Source organism: Salmo salar, chromosome ssa12, assembly GCF_905237065.1.
Source record: "Salmo salar chromosome ssa12, Ssal_v3.1, whole genome shotgun sequence".
NCBI classification, from domain to species: Eukaryota; Metazoa; Chordata; class Actinopteri; order Salmoniformes; family Salmonidae; genus Salmo; species Salmo salar.
This window is the reverse complement of record NC_059453.1, coordinates 25,112,990-25,129,287: the sequence shown is the minus strand read 5'-3', so window position 1 is coordinate 25,129,287 and position 16,298 is coordinate 25,112,990. Positions and strand designations below refer to the sequence as shown.

At 46.0% G+C, this 16,298-nt stretch overlaps 1 protein-coding gene across 1 annotated transcript in view; it reads right to left on the bottom strand.

Moving 5' to 3' along the window:
- Nucleotides 1–3,011: 3,011 nt before the first annotated feature.
- Nucleotides 3,012–16,298, bottom strand: part of LOC106564602 (B-cell lymphoma/leukemia 11A) — a 44,709-nt gene continuing 31,422 nt past the window's right edge. The window contains exon 3 of the mRNA XM_014130748.2: nt 3,012–8,378. Coding sequence (XP_013986223.2) covers nt 6,391–8,378 — 1,988 coding nt within the window. The 3' untranslated portion in view covers nt 3,012–6,390. The remainder of the gene's footprint in view (nt 8,379–16,298) is intronic.

The following is a 16,298-nucleotide window of genomic DNA, read 5'->3' as shown; positions in this document are numbered from 1 at the left end:
CTCACCGGACTGTTTTTTCGTCGTTGTTTTGTATTAAGTGCGTTTTGGTCCCATCCTTACGACGAACGTGACACACTGCCAAAGATGCTTCTACAAAGTATTGGCTCAGGGGTGTGAATACCTATGTAAATTAGATATTTCTGTATAATTTTTTTTTATTTAAATTGCTAAAATGTCTAAAAACATGTGTTTGTATAGATTGGTAAGAAAAAAAATATTCAATCAATTTTGAACTCAGGCTGTAACACAAGAAAATGTGGAATAAGTAAGACAAGGGGTATGAATACTTTCTGAAGTCACTCTATGTGCCTGTATGTCCTCAAAGAAGTCTGCATTTCTACTCTCCTGTGTGTGTGCCTGTGCGCCTGTATGTGTGTGTGTGCCCCTGTATGTGTGTGTGTTTGCGAGAGCACACCAAACGCTCCTTCTCCTTCAGCCCCTGAGCGTTGTAGCCTCTAGACAAAACACAGACTTTGTTTTCTTGCTCCACCAGACCGCTGCTCTTGTTTGGGCAGAGCTCTCCTGGCCTCTCCACTCCTTCAACCTTACTGACAATCCTGACAACTATGTGAGGTTCTCTCTCTCTCCCTCTCCCTCTCCCACTCCCTCTTTCTCTCTCCCTCTGTCAGCTGTCCAGGGTGATTAGGGCTTTTATATTGTTCCAAGAACCTCTTCTCTTCTTCTCCTCTCCCCCTCTTCACTTCTCTCCTCTTCAGTCTGCAGCTGAAATCAGACTCTCTTCTTTTTTTGCTCTTCAGGCTACGAGACCACTACTAGGAGAGATAGATAGATAGATAGATAGATAGATAGATAGATAGATAGATAGATAGATAGATAGATAGATAGATAGATAGATAGATAGATAGATAGATAGATAGATAGATAGATAGATAGATAGATAGATAGATAGATAGATAGATAGATAGATAGATAGATAGATAGATAGATAGATAGATAGATAGATAGATAGATAGATAGATAGAGAAGGGAGAGAAAGAGAGGCACAGAGGGGACAGTTCTTTGTTTGCCTTTTCAGGGCATTAATTAACTAATAAACTGTTGCATAATGAGCTAATAAAACTTGCCTGACAACAGTGAATCTGTGTTTTGCCTGGAGGCAAGGTTGAAAATAAAGCAACAGAAATAGCATATTTAATTTCTTCAAATCCAGTTTTACAAATTAAAAAATAATTTATTAATAACTTGGCTTTCCATTACAAACTTTTAAAAAATCCTAACATAAAGAAAGTTGACAGTTGTCTTTATTAGATATATGTTTTTTTCTACAGGGGTGGAGAGGGGATGAGAGAGAGAGAGAGAGAGAGAGAGAGAGAGAGAGAGAGAGAGAGAGAGAGAGAGAGAGAGAGAGAGAGAGAGAGAGAGAGAGAGAGAGAGAGAGAGAGAGAGAGAGCTATGGGAAAAGTATGTCTGCTATGCATGGATTATTTGGTGGCGGGATTTGTGGGGGCATAGCATTGTTGCTCCACTGACATTGAACTTGGGATATGGGAGACACGGGGAAATCCTTCCCTACCCTCCCTAAGCAAACACACACACACACACACACACACACACACACAGACACACACAGACACAGACGCATGCACAGACACGCACACACACACAGCACCTTCTTCCACACCACCCACTACTCCCACCCACACACAGCACCTTCTTCCACACCTCCCACTACCCCCACCCACACATAGCAGCTTCTTCCACACCTCCCACTACCCCCACCCACACACAGCACCTTCTTCCACACCACCCACTACCTCCACCCACACACAGCACCTTCTTCCACACCTCCCACTACCCCCACCCACACACAGCACCTTCTTCCACACCACCCACTACCTCCACCCACACACAGCACCTTCTTCCACACCTCCCACTACCCCCACCCACACACAGCACCTTCTTCCACACCACCCACTACCCCCACCCACACATCCCTACAACTCGGCTTCATCTTAACTGTCAACACCTCGCCAAAGCAGGAATCTCTATCTGTGGACTTTAATCTGGCCCTGCTCGCCAAACAGCGCGGGCTAGGACCAGAGGAACGATTAGTCTGTCACGTCAGCCCTCCAGTCCTGGAAAAGAAAGAGGAGAGGAAATGAGGGAGGGAGATAGAGAGGGGGATAGGAGACGAGGGAGGGAGGGAGGGAGGGAGGGAGGGAGGGAGGGAGGGAGGGAGGGAGGGAGGGAGGGAGGGAGGGAGGGAGGGAGGGAGGGAGGGAGGGAAGGGCAAGGTCAAATAATGAATGTATACGAGACCTAGGAAGAGAGAGAGGGAGGGACTGAAATATAGAGGGAGGGACTGAGATATAGAGGGAGGGGGAGGAAGGGAGGGAGGGAGGGAGAGAGGGAGGGACTGAGATATAGCGGGAGGGACTGAGATATAGCGGGAGGGGGGGAAGGGAGGGAGGAAGGGAGGGAGAAAGAGAGGAAGGGACTGAGATATAGAGGGAGGGGGAGGAAGGGAGGGAGGGAGAAAGAGAGGGAGGGACTGAGATATAGAGGGAGTGGGAGGAAGGGAGGGAGGGAGGGAGGGAGGGAGGAAGGGAGGGAGGGGGAGGAAGGGAGGTAGGAAGGCAGTTGGAGATATAATGCAGACACCCAGATGACCAGACAAGACCAGAGACCAGAGATAAGGGAGTTGAACTTCCACCCCGTCTGACAACGACGACTCAAGTTCAACCGTGCAAACACACCTGGCTGACGCTATCGCATGCAGACACACACACACAGACACACACACAAACACACTCACACACAGACACATGCATAACTCTTTATGGGTGGTGATGATATTCCAAGACAATGAGAGGTGTCATAGTTAGTATATTAACTGTGTGTGTGTGTGTGTGTGTGTGTGTAAATGTGTGTGTGTGTGTGTGTGTGTGTTTGTGTGTGTGTGTGTGGGGGGGGGGGGCACACGTTTGCATGTGTGAGTGTCATCCCAAACTAAATACCCTAGATATTTAGGTAAACAACCAACAATTCCATAAATGTATGTAATACTTTTTATTTTTCATTTTTTCAAGACAAAATGGCTGAGTGTAGAGAATAACGCAGACAACCGTTGTTGAAAAAAGAGTGGCATCTCCAAAAGAACAAGAACTCAACAGAAGAGATTAGAATTCCCAGAAACTGAATGGTGTGGTCAATGACATTTGGTCATTAAAAATAAATACAAAAAACATCAGATATTCAACAAGAGAGAGAGAATGTATTGATTCCTAGCTGTGTGTGACTCTGTTTTGAACAAAGTTGTGTATAGTCATAATAAATAGGGACGTCCACTGTCGGAAGCCAAGTTCAAGTTCAGTTCAGAATAATCAGCGTTTAGAACAGACAGAAAAAAAGGCTGAAAACCGCAAACGTACCAATGTAGCATTGTCATGTACACAAAACATGTAGCCTACTTTACTTTACCAGCTCAAGCAGGCTTTTCTTTTTCCCACCCCAATCATTTCTGTTTTCATTACAAATGTTTTGCAAACGAGATTTACCACTTAAAAAAAAACATAAAGCACCATGTACTGTTTAGCAATGAAAAATCGATTTAAAATAAAACTGCTAAATTGATTTCCAGATTGATGTTCTTTTTAATCAATTGACTGCATAATGACTAGAATAGTTCTTCATTCATTGATATGACTGGAATGTGGTCAGGTGGTCGAGAGGAAAGGACAGTAAAAAGTTACACTACCAAGAACCCAACAATAGCTTGTATTACTGCATATAAAATGGCAGGAGAGGAAAAAAAATATTTAAAAAAACGAAAATAAAAGATATGTACAACCACCTGTGTTACCATGTTGTGGCGCATTCCGACGGGACTGCTTGAAAAAGCCATTGCATGGCTTCTCTTATCCATAGAATGCCACGTTTCAATTTTCAAAAACATACTTAACTTTTGTTCAAGCATACAAATTATTCACACTATAATAGTATTATCCTGCCAAATTAAGAAAATATATACGGTGGCAGCTTGTTGGGCGTTTTTTTTTCAACTACTGAAAAGAGTACATTGAAACCTTTTAAAGAGAACAAGCGAACAGTTAAAAATACAGGCTTCAACATAAATACTAGAAGTGCCTACGCTAAGTGAACATTAATTTCAAATACCATTCTAAATACAGGAAAAAGTAGACCGTAAATGTGTATTTTAGCATAGGAACACGAGTGTGCATTTTCCTATGTTTTTTAAGTTCTCTCTATATATTCACATATAATCATAAAATCTCTCGCCGATGAAAATGTTGTTAAACCTGAAGACCTGTGTATAGCAAGAAGGCAAATAGATGAGAGTCATGTTCATTTAATATTCATAATATAGTGATAAAATCTTGAGCATAATCATCAAGATTTAACGAGAAACCCAAAAAAATATCATCAAAACAAACTTAAATAAAGTGTCCCCTAAAGATATTGAAGTGTTACATTAAAAAACAGAGTTTATCTATTCATTTTTATAAAATTTGTAGTAGAAAAAAAAATCTTGCCCTATTTGAGCAGCAAGGTTTCTTTCTTTATCTGAAGCAGGAGGGAGTATGGCGGTTCCTGCATTGATACTGTATTACCCAGAGGCCCCAAAAACTGCTAGGCCCCCTGGGAAACAAAATGGCTGGCGACGGTTTCTCGTTTCACTCTTATCTGCATGAAGCAATGACACCACATCAATCGGTCTGCATTAGAGCAAAGTTTTCCCTTGAGTGTCCACCTGTAAACTGGGAAAATTGAACAGTGCACATATTTCATCCTGGGAAAAGTCCCAGTTCTTATTATTTTATACTCAACCGACTGTACCTCCGATTAGAGAGACAGATACAGGATCCAAGGCAGAGTGACAAGTGCTTTACCAACAACATTATGAAAGGGGGGTGATGCAAGTCTGTAAAATAAAAACAACAGCTGTGAGGTCTAACGTGTCAACTCAAAGAGCACAAAACGATGTGAAAGATTCAAATGATGTAAAAATCAAGCAGGGCATGTGTTTTACTGTATACACTTCTCAAAATGGTTCTTAAATTATTTTTTGATCATTTCCAATATCAATTAGTTTAAGAGACATTTCAGCTTTTAGGAAATCTGATATAACATGCGGAAAAAAAGAAATAAGAGCTTATTAAAAAGCTTATAATGCATTTAAAAATTATGAATTGATCAAAATCTGGTCATTCCTTGCCCCCAACCACAACCCCTTTTCCAAATCAGCCTGGCATGTCAGAAAAACATGTCTTCAGGTGCCCAGACGCCACAGCAACACACTGTCATGGCCGACTCACCGAAGATCCCAGCAACAAGGACAACAACAAAGTTTTGTGCTACTTACAAAAAACTGTAAAACCTTTCATTTCAAAACAAAACACTCTAACACATTAAGAGCTTAAGTTTACAGAATAATAACAACTCATTATTACATTTAGTACCCCTATGTAAGGTTCCAAACAAAACACAAATAAAACCCTTTATATAAACACCACATAATCCCCAAATAGCATGTAGCTAGCATGCCAGTAAACATAATGAGCATCTGAAGTATATTATACAATGAGTCAGGCAGATAAAATGATTTACCAGAAATATATATTTTTTGTTTCAACTGGTTCGTTGTGTTTCGCTGGGTCATGGAGGACGATGTCATATTGTACAGGTGCTTGATGCAAGAACCTGTTTTCTTCCCGTTAAACACATGTCCGCTAGCTATCGTTTGTAGCTGAATCTCCGAGCTTATAGCAAAAAGGAGGATTAACTAATGCAGGTAAAATTTTCCAAGGCACAATTTTTTTGCTTTTTCAAACGACAACTATTCATTTCAAATTGACCACCACTATATCTTCTAAAAGAAAATGTTATGTTGCTAAGTGGCTACCGTTTCCTAGGCAAACCCAACTGATATTTTTAACCCAGTAATGGACAGAAAATATTTTTAAAAGACCAGTCAAAATATGACCCTGCTTTTTGTAGTTAAGGGTTAGACCATTCACACTGCCCACCATGTTTCCAACACCAAACTGTACAAGATATGTAAAACAGTATGTATATGCAGCATGGGGGTTTTCTTCCTCTTATCTTTCTCTTTTTTTTATCAAAAGTACCAACCAACAGAAACACAATTACAACCAACCAACCAATGAAGGACAATTTTCTCTAAGTAGCCAAAACACACCGAGCATGCCGTCCAGTTACAAAAGTACAAAACATGTAAATTATTGCACAATAGAAAGGCTCAAAAGTTTTTGTGTCCGATGCAATAGTATTGCCCCAAATATGGATCAGCTTTTTCAAAGGTACGGGGTTTTTGACTGGTGTCTAACCCCTGTCAGTCTCCCCACCTTTTGCCATGATTCAGCGAATCGGGGAGCTGCCCTGCCTCCCCTACTCAGTCTTAATTTCCAGGGTGGTTGGCATGGGTTGATCGCTGTGCCACTTCTTCATGTGTTTCTCTAGAGTGCTGTACACACTGAAAGGCATGTGGCAGATTTCACATTTATAAACGTCCTTGCCCATCTGGCCGTGGGTCTTCATGTGGCGAGTGAGCTTGCTGCTCTGGGCGCAGGCGTAGCTGCACAGGTCGCACTTGTAGGGCCTCTCTCCCGTGTGGCTGCGCCGGTGCACTGTCAGGTTGCTGCAGTTCTTGAATATTTTGCCGCAGTACTCGCACGTGTCGCTCCGCCGGCTGCCGTCCTTGGAGCTGGGGCGCCCGCCGCTCCCTGACAGGTGGGGGGTGCTGGCCCCACTCCCCGTCCCACTGTGGCCCGAGGCCCCACAGCCGCCGTCCAGCTCCTCGGGAGGCGTGGAGTAGCGCAGGCTGCCGTTCTCGGAGGAGTGCTCGGAGGATGTGGCGAAGGGCGATTGTCTGGTGGAGTACTCTCCAAAGCTGAGTAAGGGGTCCTTGAGTTGTCGGGAGGCGGCGTAGCCAGCCAGCCACTGGGAGTAGACGTTATCTGTGTTGGGGATGGTGGGCGTGGGAGGATCCAGTTCTTTCTCCACCTTGATACGCTTGGTCAGGGTGCTGAGGGACCCGGGGCTCCCCATCAGGAGCTTCCTGGTCAGGGCCTCATTAGAGAGAGGACCCAGGCCATTGGTCGTTGGGGTGGTACCACAGACCTCGTCGGCCCGGTCCGACTCCAGGGCCAAGTCCTCTTCACAGGCGTCCCGGGGAGTGCTCCGTCGGTGGGGATGGGAGTGGGGGTGGAGGGCCTGGCTGTTCTGGTGGTGCCGGGCCCCTTCCAACAGCAGGCTGAAATGATAATCATTCTTCTCACCATCCTCAGTCTCCATCTCTTCCTCTGCCTCCTCTCCTTCTTCCTCCTCTTCCTCCTCCTCTTCTTCCTCGTCTCCCTCTTCCTCTTCATCTCCCTCCTCCTCTTCTTCCTCTTCCTCCTCCTCGCCATTCTCAAGCAGCCCATTGTTCTCGCTCTTGAACTTGGCCACCACGGACTTGAGGGCGCTGGTAGCGCTGCCCACCAGGTCGCTGGTGCCTGGGTCGGGTGAGCTGGCGGTGGACAGGCCGTCATCCGACTTGGCGTTGAGGGAGTTCTTCTGAGAGTGCGTCTTCATGTGGCGCTTCAGCTTGCTGGCCTGGGTGCAGGCGTGGTTGCACAGGTGGCATTTGTAGGGCTTCTCTCCTGTGTGGCTACGCCGGTGCACAATCAGGTTGCTCTGGAACTTGAAGGTCTTCCCGCAGAACTCGCACGACTTGGCCTTGAGCGGTGTGGTAGGCTGGGCCGGGTTGGGGGTGGAGCGGAAGCCGGACGAGGGCGACTGGGAGGTGGACAGGGGAGGCGTGGCCGAGAAGGGGGGCTTGGAGCCCGGCTGGAAGGGCTGCAGCAGCCGTTGCATAGGGCTGGGCTTGTTTGGCGACATGGGTGGGGAGGCCCCCGTGGGGTTACCCGCCAGCTCCCGCAGTCTCCTTGAGAAGTCCATGGCGGGCGGTGGGTCCAGGACCACTGAGTTGAGCCGCATCACCCTGTCAAAGGCGCTCGGGTGATGGGTGGCCAGCACCAGGTTCTCCGGGCTCAGGTGGTGCCGTGGAGGCGGACTAAACAGAGGAGGCGTCCGGGGGTAGCGCCCCTCGTGTGGGACAGAGGCGGCCCCTTCCCGGCCAGACCCGGACCCAGGCAATCTCAGCAGACTGAAGGGGCTCCCATCGGCCAGGTGGACACCGTGGAGGGGAGGCTGGGAGGTGCAGTCACCCCCCATCCCGGGTGGGGCGGCTACCCTGGGGGTGAGGGGGCTACCTGGCTCGCTCTCCAGATAGATGCGGAAGCCGTGGGTGTTCTGGGCGTGCTGGAGCAGGAACCAGGCACTGATGAACGGATGCTTACAGGTCGTACACGTGTAACTACTGGGCTCATCCTTATCTGTGAATAAGAGAGAGAAAGAAGAAGGGTTACTTGACTGAAAGAGAATGAGGACCTCTAGGATTGCTCGACTTCATATTTCAGTTCGACACCAAAGATATCCATTGTATTTGGTAAATAATTCAGCTTCAGTTTTTACTAGCTTAATTAATACACTGAGATTTAAACATGCATTCGATTACACAGCCCATCTAAAACAACACCAGCAACGAGATCTCAATCAGTGTGTACAATTTACACAGATGAGGAGGTAATTAGGAATATTTTAAACAATAATTGAATTTCAATGGCCCTTGCATGATGACCTGAGATTTGCCTGACAATGCGTTTGTAATCTCGTTAAACACACTCAACCATCCTCCATAGATGTTTAGAGAATTAGAGGGGCTAAAGTAGAACATGTACGTATCTGATGCTGACACATTTACATTTCACATTTTAGTCATTTAGCAGATGCTATTAGCCAGAGCGACTTACAGTTAGTGCATTCATCTTAAGATATATAAGTGGGACAACCACAGCCATAGTAAGCACACTTTTCCTAAATAAAGTACCTAACTGCAAAGTCAGAGCTAGTAAGAGGGAAAAAAGTTAATGAAATATTATATATACACAGTACCAGTCAAAAGTTTGGACACACCAACTCATTCCAAGGTTTTTCTTTATTTTTACTATTTTGTACATTGTAAAATAATAGTGAAGACATCAAAACTATGAAATAAAACATATGGAATCATGTAGTAACCAAAAAAGTGTGAAACAAATGAAAAAATATTTTATATTTGAGATTCTTCAAAGTAACCAGCTTCATGAGGAAGTCACCTGAAATGCATTTCAATTAATTGTGAAAAGTAAATTTGTGGAATTTCTTTCCTTCTTAATGCATTTGAGCCAATCAGTTGTGTTGTGACAAGGTAGGGGTGGTATACAGAAGATAGCCCTATTTGGTAAAAGACCAAGTCCATATTATGGCAAGAACAGCTCAAATAAGCAAAGAGCAACGTCAGTCCATCATTATCTTGAGACATGAAGGTGGGTCAATCCGGAAAATTTCAAGAACTTGGAAAGTTTCATCAAGTGCAGTCGCAAAAACCATCAAGCGCTATGATGAAACTGTCTCTCATGAGGACTGCCACAGGAAAGGAAGACCCAGAGTTACCTCTGCTGCAGAGGATAAGTTCATTAGAGTTACCAGTCTCAGAAATTGCAGCCCAAATAAATGCTTCACAGAGTTCAAGCAACAGACACATCTGAACATCAACTGTTCAGAGGAGACTGTGTGAATCAGGCCTTCATGGTCAAATTGTTGCAAAGAAATCACTACTAAAGGACACCAATAAGAAGAAGAGACTTGCTTGGGCCAAGAAACACGAGCAATGAACTTTAGACCGGTGGAAATCGATCCTTTGGTCTAAATGTTTGATTTTTGTCTTCAACCGCCGTGTCTTTGTGAGACGCAGAGTAGGTAAATGGATGATCTCCTCATATGTGGTTCCCACCGTGAAGCATGGAGGAGGAGGTGTGATGGTGTGGGGGTGCTTTGCTGGTGACACTGTCGGTGATGTATTTAGAATTCAAGGCACACTTAACCAGCATGGCTACCACAGCATTCTGCAGCGATACGCCATCCCATCTGGTTTTCGCTTAGTGGGACTATAATTTTTTCAACAGGACAATGACCCAACACACCTCCAGGCTGTGTAAGGGCTATTTGACCAAGAAGGAAAGTGATGGAGTGCTGCATAAGATGACCTGGCCTCCACAATCACCCGGCCTCAACCCAGTTGAGAAGGTTTGGGATGATTTGGACCACAGGGTGAAGGAAAAGCAGCCAACAAGTGCTCAGCATATGTGGGAACTCCTTCAAGACTGTTGGAAAAGCATTCCAGGTGAAGATGGTTGAGAATGCCAAGAGTGTGCAAAGCTGTCATCAAGGCAAAGGGTGGCTACTTTGAAGAATCTCAAAAATAAAATATATTTGGATTTGTTGTAACGGCCGTCAAAGGGAGTAGACCAATGTGCAGCGTGGTAAGTGTCCATGATGGTATTTATATTATCTGAACACTGAATCAAAAACAAAGTGGAACAAAACGCACAGCTCTGTCAGGTGAAAAACACAAAACAGAAAACAACTACCCACAAAAACCCTGTGGGAAAAGGCTACCTAAGTATGGCTCCCAATCAGAGACAACTATAGACAGCTGTCCCTGATTGAGAGCCATACCCCGCCAAAACAAAGAAATACACAAAACATAGAAAACGGAACATAGAATGCCCACCCTAGTCACACCCTGGCCTAACCAAGATAGAGAACAAAAACCTCTCTATGGCCAGGGCGTGACATTTGTTTAACACTTTTTGGTTACTACATGATTCCATATGTGTTATTTCATAGTTTTGATGTCTTCACTATTATTCTACAATGTAGAAAAAAGTACAAATAAAGAAAACCCTTGAATGAGTAGGTGTGTCTAAACTTTTGACTGGTACTGTATATATATATATATATATATACACTGAATACAAAAAACAAGGTCAGGTGTTAAAAAAATTGATAGTTTCATCTCTAAAAGAAAACAGAAAAAAGGAGACAACCAGAGAATGATTTGAGGGTGGTGCTATGAAATGCATTTCATGTATTATTATTCTATTTGGGATAGTTTCATGGTTTACAGCTTTATTTGAAATCCTCTCAGGTGAATAGAAAAGAAGAATAGAGAAAGGAGAAGTGAGATATGCAAAGTAAGTAGCACATTCTCTACACCACTCCTTAAATGTGCCTCTTCTCTTTCATCTCTGCTTTCATTTCTTCTCTCCTTTTGTTTCTTATCCTTTTTTCTGTTTTGTTTAATCTGTCAGGCAGGCAGGCAGGCTAGGCAGACACCTAACCAAAAACATGAATGTGCTGCCAGCTATTAAGATTAGCCAATGCTAAGATGGCGGACGGGGCAGAAGCCCAGCCTTGCTGTACCCCACTGTGGCTGTGGAGGCTAGGGGTGAGGAGGACACGGTGCAGGCTGGGCTCCTGCTGCTAGAGCAGCCTGAAGGAGGAGAAGAAGAATGTGGTGAAAAACAGATTCTCATGTGTCTGCCTCCCTGCCACCCTGGTCCTCTCATGACCATTCCACTCAAAGAGTCACTCTTTGATATGTACGGCCCTTGTCAACGATATAGCTATACCCATTGATCCATTCATCCCTCAGCTTTATAGCAAACTGAGTGGGGCTGCCGTTTTGTTGTTTTTCGAATCAAGGGGTGGGCCTTTAAAGGCCAGCAAGCAACGGGGAAATGTGCACCCAATCAAAGGCAGCTCCACAGAACCTTTTTTTTCTTCACTGAAAAGAGATCTGGGGGGCTGGCAAATTATGGATCATTACAATCTGCAAAAATTACAGTTAATTGCTGCCACCTGCAAGGGGCTCTGACCTCCTATGGATTTTTTCCATCATAAAAAGGCAATTTGCCCACATTCTGCCTTTCCACATATACGCACATATAAAAATGCACTGCGTTTTTTGGGGGTCATTATATTGGCTGAAGTAGTGGCGGTATAGCAGCCTATACATCTTATGTATTTCCAACAAGTTTTTTTTACTGAATGAAACCAAAGACCCATATTACTCTTAAAACGTTCACTTACAACCAAGCTTTGTTGTCGAGTTCTGCTTGGATTCTACGGTGATCTGCAACCCTGCCCTGACAACACGTGTCACCCTACAGTCTCCCTATGTGGGGAAACTGATAGAAATGCTGCTGTTCTTCAAAAGGACGAGGCAGGAAGAGAACGGCTCATGTGGCGTATACACCTTCTCTTCCTCTGAGACCTACACCTGTCTATCTGTCGGAGGAGGATCGAGGCACAAGCGTGGGGTAGAGCGGCGTGAAGGTGCCAGGCGTGAAGGTGTCATTCGTAATGGCTGCCTGAGACGACAGTCGTGAAGGACAGCGGAGCGCCACAACACGGCCGGCCGACAAATCATTTGCCTATACATCAAAAACATCCATCTCTCGCTGTGCAATCATCTGATCCAGATGACGTTTGAAACCTCCCTGATCACGAGACGACAACACAGAACAGTGTGGATAATTGACGCCCTCGTCATATTGATTGGCACCGAGCCAGACCAATGTGACGTACCCATTCCCACCCGCCTGTCCGGCAGACACACAACAACAAAAAGAAGATATCTAAATCGGCCTTGACTAGACTATGGGTGCTTCTCAAATGGCACTCTATTCCCTATATAGTTTTGACCAGGGCCCATATGGGGCCATTTGGCATGCAGCCTATCCCTCTCTAATGATCCCGGCTCAAAGGGAAGGACAGCGTGTGAGGAAGCAGAGAAACACGTCCTGACAGGGCATTTGATGGCCTTGAAGATTATAAAAAGGGAAGGAATATGTGAGCTTGTGGGAATTGTCTTCTAAAATCGTCTCTGGTCTTGTCTAGTCCTCCAATGGAAAGAAAAAGAAGAGAACCCTTTCAGCGAGGGGTTTCTAGATTCTAGAAGCTCTAAAGCTAAAACTAAGTCGAGGTCCCTTTGAAATAGGACCAGGAGAGGAGGGAATGGGCTGAAACCAAGGCTGGGGAGAAGGCTTACGGAGATAGGGGGAGGGGGAGAGAGAATAAGAGAGAGAGAGAGAGAGAGAGAGAGAGAATAAAAGAGAGAGACGGAGAGAGAAAGAGAGATAGAGAATAGAAGAGATAGAGAGAGGGAGCGCGAGAGAGCGAGAAAGAAAGAACAAAAAGAGGAAGAACAGAAAAGGAGGACAACAAGCCTACCAAGGACATTGCAGCCCGTTGCAACACAAAGCAGAAGAGGGCTATTACAGTGTCTTTCTCTGTACAATGCACTGCTATCACCAGAGAATATGATCTGCGGCCATGCAAAGAGCACAAGGCCAAATGGGAAAGGACATGTTAAACAGCAAGATATTGCCCATATGGCCCATTCGGCAGGATCACATGTATTCCAATACTGTCTCAGCCAGAAGGAGACTAGGCCGGGCTAGACAAAGCAATAGTGATGGGATGATTATAAACAGTCTAGTCTAGGGAGGTGCTGCAGCCTGCAGCCACTTTGCACACGCAGATCCAGACCCTCTCATTGTTCCCCTGCTGCAATATGCACCTCCACACCCCGTACTCCCAACCCTCCGCCCCCGTAACCCCTCACCCCCCTACACTGGTGTCAGTCCCAGCCAGACCCCATCCACCCCAACTGAACCCCTACCACTCAAACACAGCGACACACAAACAACAGCCGTTGGCTACAATCAACAATGACCTTGAACCCTGACGTAACAAGTTCACAACGCCACGGTAACAACTGTCCGTCCCCAAGCCAACTATCCACTGTTCCTGCAAGGACTTGACTTTTCCACCATTTTGTTTTGTTCTTGACCAACCCCTGCTAAGTCTCTCCCTCCTCCTCCCGACCGTCCCAACTGGCTCTCACAGATATTGGTCATTGAGGTAATGGAGGAATGTTGTTACGGGATTAGCAAGGCATCGGAGGAGGAGAGAGAGAGCCAGGAGGACACTGTATGTCAGCTCAGCCATTTTGGACTTCCACCTGAAAAGTGATTATACTAATAACGGTCCCTGCCAATATTCCTAAGTGTTTATGGGTGTTGGTAGGAGTGATCGGGGAGGATATGGAGACCTCTTCAGAGTGCTGTGATAGAAAGTGTTAATGTGACAACTAGTCTGTTCATGTCATTGGTGGATTCATGGACAGAGACTGGTGATGGAGGAGGATGGGGAGGTCCAGTCTGCCATTAGCCTTCCTGTGTGTGTGTGTGTGTGTGTGTGTGTGTGTGTGTGTGTGTGTGTGTGTGTGTGTGTGTGTGTGTGTGTGTGTGTGTGTGTGTGTGTGTGTGTGTGTGTGTGTGTGTGTGTGTGTCTGCCCTCTCTCCATCAATATTCACCCCAACGCGGTGGGTCCCAGCTGTTCGCGGCCCTGCTTGCTCTCTCTCTCACACACACACACACACACACACACACACACACACACACACACACACACACACACACACACACACACACACACACACACACACACACACACTCTCCCAAAACACACTCACACACTGTTGCCTTTGTCCCAGGCCAGACTACTTTGTGGTGCACTGAGCCACTGGCCACCAACAAAGAGCCTGTTTGACAAACACTTGTTCTGAAACAAAGCCTGATGCAGGAAATGCGGCTTACCAACAAGAAAACACAGTGAGGGAGAAGAGAGAAGGGGAGAGCTATCCGTGTTCTAAAAAACAGTCCGTCCGGGGATCCCAGGTTTGAAAAACAGACATTAGTGTGGCAACAGCAAGGTCCAGTCAGACTGCTAACCCACTGACTACACACATCAAACAGAAAGGAAAGAAGAGAGTCTGAGAGAAAGAAAAAAGAGAGAGAGCGAGCATGCAGAAAAAGACAGACTACAAGGAAAGAAAAGAGTCAGAGAGAGAGAGACCGAGACAGAGAGAAAGAAAACTTGGCTGGCATGAAGGGAGATTTACTGTGAGATAACTGACTGCGTGAAGCCTGGTGGTCTTTGGTTTGGACACTAGCTCTGTCTAGCTGTGTACCGTGCCAGTAAGTAATGTGTTCTGTGTTGGTTAGACTCTCAAATCAGACTTTCATACTTATTACCTTTCCACAGTCATGAAAGATGACAGGAGCAGCCAGGACCGGGACGGTGTATCTCTGACCCACTAGATCCATTAGAGACAGATGATAGGAGCAGCCAGGACCGGGACGGTGTTTCTCTGACCCACTAGATCCATTAGAGACAGATGATAGGAGCAGCCAGGACCGGGACGGTGTTTCTCTGACCCACTAGATCCATTAGAGACAGATGATAGGAGCAGCCAGGACCGGGACTGTGTTTCTCTGACCCACTAGATCCATTAGAGACAGATGATAGGAGCAGCCAGGACCGGGACGGTGTTTCTCTGACCCACTAGATCCATTAGAGACAGATGATAGGAGCAGCCAGGACCGGGACGGTGTATCTCTGACCCACTAGATCCATTAGAGACAGATGATAGGAGCAGCCAGGACCGGGACTGTGTTTCTCTGACCCACTAGATCCATTAGAGACAGATGATAGGAGCAGCCAGGACCGGGACGGTGTATCTCTGACCCACTAGATCCATTAGAGACAGATGACAGGAGCAGCCAGGACCGGGACGGTGTATCTCTGACCCACTAGATCCATTAGAGACAGATGACAGGAGCAGCCAGGACCGGGACGGTGTATCTCTGACCCACTAGATCCATTAGAGACAGATGATAGGAGCAGCCAGGACCGGGACTGTGTTTCTCTGACCCACTAGATCCATTAGAGACAGATGATAGGAGCAGCCAGGACCGGGACGGTGTTTCTCTGACCCACTAGATCCATTAGAGACAGATGATAGGAGCAGCCAGGACCGGGACGGTGTTTCTCTGACCCACTAGATCCATTAGAGACAGATGATAGGAGCAGCCAGGACCGGGACGGTGTTTCTCTGACCCACTAGATCCATTAGAGACAGATGATAGGAGCAGCCAGGACCGGGACGGTGTTTCTCTGACCCACTAGATCCATTAGAGACAGATGATAGGAGCAGCCAGGACCGGGACGGTGTTTCTCTGACCCACTAGATCCATTAGAGACAGATGATAGGAGCAGCCAGGACCGGGACTGTTTTTCTCTGACCCACTAGATCCATTAGAGACAGATGGCTACAGAGGACAAATTCACTGTAGGCACACACTGCACAATAGACAGAGCCGAGAGGGAGAGATAAAAAGTGTGTCTGTCTGAGTGTGTGTGCTTGTGTGTTCTTCTAAGAGTCTCAGTGTGTGTGAATTTCATTCATTTATGGGTGTGTGTTTTCTGTGTGTGTGTGTGTGTGTGTGTCTGTCCGCTGTCC